The sequence below is a fragment of the Trachymyrmex cornetzi genome, unplaced genomic scaffold, assembly GCF_001594075.2.
Source record: "Trachymyrmex cornetzi isolate Tcor2-1 unplaced genomic scaffold, Tcor1.1 scaffold57, whole genome shotgun sequence".
Taxonomy (NCBI): Eukaryota; Metazoa; Arthropoda; class Insecta; order Hymenoptera; family Formicidae; genus Trachymyrmex; species Trachymyrmex cornetzi.
This window is the reverse complement of record NW_017299882.1, coordinates 1,647,051-1,654,541: the sequence shown is the minus strand read 5'-3', so window position 1 is coordinate 1,654,541 and position 7,491 is coordinate 1,647,051. Positions and strand designations below refer to the sequence as shown.

Below are 7,491 nucleotides of genomic sequence, written 5' to 3'. Positions count from 1 at the left end.
TAGGGTGAAAGATTGCTGATGAAGACTCAAACCATGAGTGGAAACGTTCAAAGTTAAGGTTTATACATTTAGTATTAAGATAAAATTGCGCTAACCGATAACCAGCGTCGACTCCTATCGCCTGTAATATATATTTTATGGTTTTATTAATTATTTTAATTAAAGGAGTTTGTAAAAACTTATCAGTTTTTATATTAATTTGTAATTCATCATCGCTAATACTATTGTTTTGCCACATTTCCATTCGGTGAAAAATCTCTGTATTGGATGTATGGATTGCAAAAATATTATTACTTAAATTAAAATATAAGTACGCACAAACAGGACCTCAGCTACACTGGATTTCATGAGAAAATCGAAAAAAAGTTTAGAATTTCTTAAAAATTCACTTACTTTTGGCTCGTGTAGCTATCACCTCAGATATATATTTGCTTGATATAAGAGTTTTAGAGTCCATATCTTGAAAATAAGCGTGCAGCTGACGTCACATTATTGAAACGAACGATACCGAGTTTGTAAAACTAAGATTGAAGGTCTAGAAAAGAAATATTAACACTGAATAGAAAATACGTGTATGCGAATACTTAGCGAAGACTGAGACTATCAACAGAGCCGAAATTCTGCGTAGCAGTAGTTACGCGGTCTTTCAATAGATTGTGCTGGCATATGTTAGTTAAGAAGACGTGCGGTTGAATAAGACAGAATGATATAGATTGTATAATGCGACGTCTATAATGAGATTTTAAGACTAAATCAAAGATGTCATCACTATTGTCGAATTTGGAATTAAAAAAGTCTGTACTATCGACCTTGATCGAGTTGGGTAATCAGTTTGGCATCCCTTAAGACTCGTAAAAATTTATAATTTATAACTACATTTAAATGTATTGCAGATTTAGCTCTGTTAGCTATGTACATGAGAATTGAAATAGTTTTTGTGTAATTTTTACTTTGGACTAAAAATAAACAGTTATAAAATTAGCATACTATTAACAGAATAATGTTTTCATTATTTTTAAATATATGTTGTAATATTTTATAATCCTACATCTTTATATTTTGATGTATTCAGACGAGTCTATATTTTTATTTATGTACGGTTTTTAATTGTTTTTCTGTCTATTGGCATCTTTCGTCACAAAAAGTGATTTAATTTTGTTATTGCCATCTCACTGCATGATTTTTAAATAAGATTAATCATTTAAGTTCGAGCATTTAATTCGTAGGAATGTCTTGATTATCTCTTAATTACCTTATCTTCATTAATTATCTAGATTAATAACAAATATTAAAAGAAAAAGTACCTTATGTAAGTGCAACATTGTATTAAAGAAATATATCTATATTAGAAGTGCAACATTTTATTATAAGTACAGAATTACATAAAAAGTGCAATATTTTATTGTATATTTATATTATTAATTAAATATTAATTAAATATTATAGTATTAATAAAATATTTTAATGTCCTTTAGATTTTTATTTCTTTTTATTAAAATATGTATATTTGTATATATAAATATATCTACCAGTTTTAATAATAATTTAACAGTCCTATTTTATAATTTTTAATGACTGTATAATATCATTTCATTATCGTGTTTTTTTACTATGTTCAAAAACCTGCGCAATGATAATGTAATCGATAGTTATACAGTTGTTAAGAATTACAGAATAGACTCCTTACTTTTAGAGAAAATATTTTGTAAATATTCTTTATATTGAACTAAATACGTTCTCTGAATATTCTTAGAATATGAAAAAGAATATTTATTTCGACCTATCTGGAATATTTAAATTGGTTTCATTTTGACATTTTGTGTATGTTTATAGAATATTTTTTAATATATTGTAAGAATATTTTAATATTCTCGACGAATGTTTATAGAATATTTATTAAAAGTGTTTAATGATTGTGATTGGCCAGTTTTTCATAATTACGGATGTTATTAACCTCGATTAAGAGTGCCGTGTAAATGTAGTCAATAACGAAATGGCATTGTGCACAAATTTCGTCGTCAAAACGTCATTTTCTACGTCTATAATATTCAGCCATTTATCATGGGGAGTGGCGAAGTGCTGTAGCATACACATAAGCACGAGCCCATGTACATGTGCTCGCTTTCGATACGCCGAGAGAGCACATGTGCAATGTCATACAATGTGCATACATGGGCTCGTGCTTACATGAGTTCCTACCAAAGACATCGGATTTGTTCGCGTCGCATGCTCCAATATGTTCCAATATGCTCCTACCATAGCTCCTACTCACTCCAACGCGCTTGATAGAGTGAGTAGGAGCTATGGTAGGAGTATGTTGGACATGGAGCATGCGACGCGACAAGCCTATAGGGAATCGAGTGCGCGATCCGTATCCAAGGAATATATCAAGTGTGGTCGACAATAGTGAGAGAGAGGTTCACGGGAGGCGGCCATCCCCCTCATTCTCTCTCCCATTACACCATTGAATGGAACGAGAATAGAAATGGGCGGTTTTCACGATCCCTCTCTCTCATCCCATTTTGACACGGATCGCGCAGTCCATTCTCTATATGCTTTGGTTCCTACCAATTTCGCCACATTTCGTCAGGCCGCCGATTAATTTTGAATCACATGCTGACTACTTAGGAGCCTTAATACATTTTATTGTGCCATTTGATAAAATATACATTGATGATTGAGCATCGATTATGAAATTTGCCGAATATTCATTTGGTAACCATTTTAACAATGACCCAGTTTCATGATTGGCCATTGCGATGGCCATTCAACACCTTCAATATCAGTCATGCATTCTAATTGGTAGAATCCGATAGTCCTCACTGAGGCCTTGTCTGATTATCATCGCAGCCAATACGGTGGCAAGATCTTAATCTTACGCAATAGGAAAGCATTTTTGCTGGTAGAGCTGGTGCGCACTCAGTGCACTTTAAAGCCGTTGTACACAAATCGACCTAAAGATGTACGTTTAAAAATATAGAATTAAACCACGAAATCCCTAATACATTTTATTGTAGTATTTGATAAAATATACATTGAGTATTTTATTAATTGAGATCTCTCACTTTTACAGTCAGATTAGGTTAATGTACATAGTCTTTGTGTACAACAGCTTTAATGTGCACTGAATGCGTACCAGTTCTACCAGTGTAAAACGCAATGAGCATTGTGTGCCGGTGGATATTCCCCCCTTTCTGTGCCATAAGCTCTGACCTGGCTTGCATGACGTCGATATGCATCGGTATCTAACGACGAATAGACTTAATGGACCGTACCTTTTGTTCCCTATTCCCTACAGAGATAATCCTCAGGTAAGAAAAAAAAGAATTTCTCTCATTCGTCAATATTCTGTAAGAACGCGTGGCTAAATTTAAGACAAAATGGCGGACCGATACAACACTTTTAATGCGCATTAGTTATGTTATTTTGTCTGTTGAGCTATATATTCCAACAGGAAGACGAATTGCAGAGCAAATAGGGAAACTCAACCGACTATTTCGTTTTGCACGAGCGATATTCAGTGATTGATTCAGTTTCGCACGAGTTGAGGCTTCATTTGACCTCGTTTTGGTGGCGCCAAAATTTATTTCTATACAATTGCAAACATGAGCTCATTTATCCGGTTACGTTAGCTGGCCCCAGTGACGACCAGTGGCAATTTTATCTTTAATACTTGACCACACGCTAACGGAGGATGTCGACGCAGCCTAAAGCACGTGGTATGAAAAAATTTCATATATAAATAATTTTTAATAATTTAAGCTTGAATATTTATCTTCTTTCTCTGCTGTAAATTCTCTTGGGAATGGTAAATTGAGCCTGAAGCATTATATGGAGCAGGGTATAATAATGAAATATTAGGAATTGTAAAACTGCGTTTGTTTATTAGTGATATATTTGATGTATAATATCTCTGCATTGTACAAACACAATTGTTTACGTGTATACTGTGTAAATAGATGCATATTAAATTCATATGTAGTGTTACACTGGCTGCGTTCAGGAACGTCGCTCAGATGCCTCCAATGCCTCGGATTCATCATCTGTCCTTGTTTAATATTAGATGTTAAACAAAGACAGATGATGAATCCGAGGCATCGGAGGCATCCGAGCGACGTTTCCGAACGTAGCCAATATATGTATGCCTCAACTAGTGCTTGGAAACATCAGACGATTCGAACAGTTCAAATCTCAAGTTCGAACGTTAAATAGTTTGGACTGAATGTATGTCCGAACTATTTTAACCCATTTCAGAGCTGAAAGTTCGAATTTACACTTCGAACTCAGACATCACAAGTCGCGATCGACCTGAATATGTCTAGGATGGCTCAAGATATTTGTAGGTTGATATCAATAAATATAGGAATTTTATTTAAATTTAATATGCACAATTAAGAAGGTTGAGCATTCGCCACACATTAAACTTTGTTAGTGAAAATAATATATATATTCTTGATACAGTTTACAAAAATTTTTTAATTAGATCGACATAAGTAATATACAGGGTGGGCCATCTATTGGTACGTTTTTTTCATGTGGCTCCCTCTAAAAAAAATTAATAAAAAATATCAATGTATGCTCATTTGATCGCATTTTTAAAAACGTACCAATAGATGGCCCACCCTGTACATTAATAAAATAACCATATCATTAACAAAATAACCATATCATTAACAAAAAATAGACGTTTCGGCCTTGAATATGGCCATCCTCAGTATTACATTCGTAAATTAACATTAAAATATTAAATTATGTGCTAATAATTTATCGGTTAACGTTACAATGTAATTGTTCAATTACTTAATATCCTCTAGTCAAATTAAAATTTCAATCCATAGTTCGTATTTAATTAAATGATAGTATCTACCAGTGCACACATATAATTGCTTGTCAATTTGATATAATATCATTGAAATTATAAGATAAAGTTTTTAAACTCTAAAATAAAAATCCAGTAATAAATTTTCTATTTCAATTATGGAGCTAATTCTTTACTAAAAATAAAAATTTTAATAACATTATCCAAATCTTGAATTTCCGATCAAAAGATTCATTTCTGGAATGATCCATATTAAAAAACAAGCTGAGGGGATAAATAATCAAAGTGATACAGAAAAATTACCAGTTTTCTACTTACCGATAATCCAAGCAATACCATAGTTCTAAAAATTACTTTGAAATTTATGCTAGATGGCAACTGGTTACCTTCCCATTACCTCATTGACTCTCTTCTATTTCACAAAATTTTCCTCCTTTTAATGGTAGAGACCTTCTAGAGAACTTATAAACTAAAGAAATTATAATCTAAGCTCATTTGAAACCAATCTCTGACAGTAAGAATTTGACAAGAAGTAATCTTCCATTATTATCAGGCGGAAATTCAAGATTTGGGTAATGTTATTAAAATTTTAATTTTTAATAAAGAATTAGCTCCATAATTGAAATAGAAAATTTATTATTGGATTTTTATTCTCTCTAGTTTGGAGACTTTATCTTATAATTTCAATGATATTATATCAAATTGACAAGCAATTATGCATTGGTGGATACTATCATTTAATTAAATACGAACTATGGATTGAAATTTTAATTTGACTAGAGGATATTAAGTAATTGAACAATTACATTGTAACGTTAACCGATAAATTATTAGCACATAATTTAACATTTTAATTTACGAATGTAATTACTGAAGATGGCCATATTCGAGGCCGAAACGTCTATTTTTTATTAATGATATGGTTATTTTATTAATATATATTACTTATGTCGATCTAATTAAAAAATTTGTGTAAACTGTATCAAGAATATATATATTATTTTCACTAACAAAGTTTAATGTGTGGCGAATGCTCAACCTTCTTAAGTGTTTATTTTGAAACCACGTATTGAAAGATAATTTAATATGCACATTCAATTACATTCAGTTATAAATACGTTATTATACATGTGTAATAACTTTCCTAATGTGACAGGTTGAAAAAATCGAAAATTTTTTTATATATAAAAAAGACGTTTGAGTGTAATAAAAACGAAAAAAATTATTTCTAATAAACTAATATGCTAATTGTACGAGTAAATATTTACGTCGGCTTGTGCACAACGGCTTTTAAGTGCACTTTAAAATATTAAACTGCAAGAAATTGCAAAAATAAATAAAATCGGTTTTTATAAAACAAAACGTGAACATATTCGAAGAGACGTTGTTCATGGACCATATATAATATCAAAACCGTTTCCTTACAAACATTGCATTGCGCTTCATTATTATTACATGTAATAAAAATTTCCCACACGTGATTTTTTCTTTTTGACATTTTTGTAATGTTTGTATATTCAAGTCTCGTGAAAAATTGCTCTGTTTCCAAGGCATACTATATTTGTTTACTGTCCGAACCGTCCGAACTTCAGACATAACGAATTGACATTTCACACAGATCACTGCTTAAGTTCGAACTATTCGAACTGTCCGAAATATTCGAATTAGATGCTCATTTTTTTCAACTTCGAATTATTCGAATAAAAACATTCAACATGTTCGAATCTTTTGTCTGAGCCCTAGCCTCAACTAATGCTTTCATGTCAATTTCCTGTGAGACATACACTATCTTATAATTTTTAGATAAAATCATGTTTTTTTACAGCTATAATTTATTGAAAATATCGACATATACATATGAACGTACATTATTTGAGTAGTTAAGTTTAAAACAACAAAATAACATATATATTTAATATTAGATAATAAAATTGATTGAACTGCCTTTTCACAGAAGAACAAGCAATCTTAGATTTCATTATTTGATCTTGGCTAAAATTTTTTCGTTGAAGTTTATGATTGCGTTCTGATACCACCTTTGGCGACTAATATATATAAAAGGGATGGTCCGAAGGAAAGCATAGTAAATTTAATTTTAAAAAATCGTTCAACTGTTAATATGTAAATCGTTCGTAACTAAATTTTTTATTGTTGTACATTGAAAATGACACAAACGGTGTTGAAACATATGTAATGTAATTAAAATATCGAAGTTAATGTTTTTTGGCTCGCAGCCCTTCTTTTAATTGTATTGTTATAGATTTATAAAATTTCGAGCCTTAAGCGCAATATTGACAACACAAATAAATATAAACGTATGACTCGCAGAGTACTTTCCTTTGGGGGGATCCCGTTTGCCTACAAATCGATTGCCTACAGTACCTTTTGCCTACATCACTTTTGCCTACAGTTCGATTGCCTACATGTATTATTGCCTAATACAGCTCGATTGCCTACATGTACTATTCTCTGCTTTAAAAACATAAATTCTGTTTTAAAACACAAATTTTCTGCTTTAGAAACACAAGTTCTTTATTTTAAAACAAATTCTCTGCTTTAAAACACAAATTTCTGCTTTCAAAATGCAAATTATTTTTCCTACTATCGTGCGCTCGCTTCGCTCAGGAGACAAACTTCGCTCGTGTGGGAAACACCTACTTTGCGCACTTGTA

At 31.5% G+C, this 7,491-nt stretch overlaps 1 protein-coding gene across 2 annotated transcripts in view; it reads left to right on the top strand.

Annotated features, from left to right (window-relative positions):
* Window positions 1-3,131: 3,131 nt before the first annotated feature.
* The window catches only part of Scm (Polycomb protein Scm), a 17,370-nt gene continuing 13,010 nt past the window's right edge, over window positions 3,132-7,491 (top strand). The window contains exons 1-2 of one of the 2 annotated variants that reach the window (XM_018515311.1): window positions 3,132-3,311; window positions 3,455-3,719. In XM_018515311.1, coding sequence (XP_018370813.1) covers window positions 3,695-3,719 — 25 coding nt within the window. In that variant the 5' untranslated portion in view covers window positions 3,132-3,311; window positions 3,455-3,694. The other variant, XM_018515312.1, reaches the window with a different exon arrangement.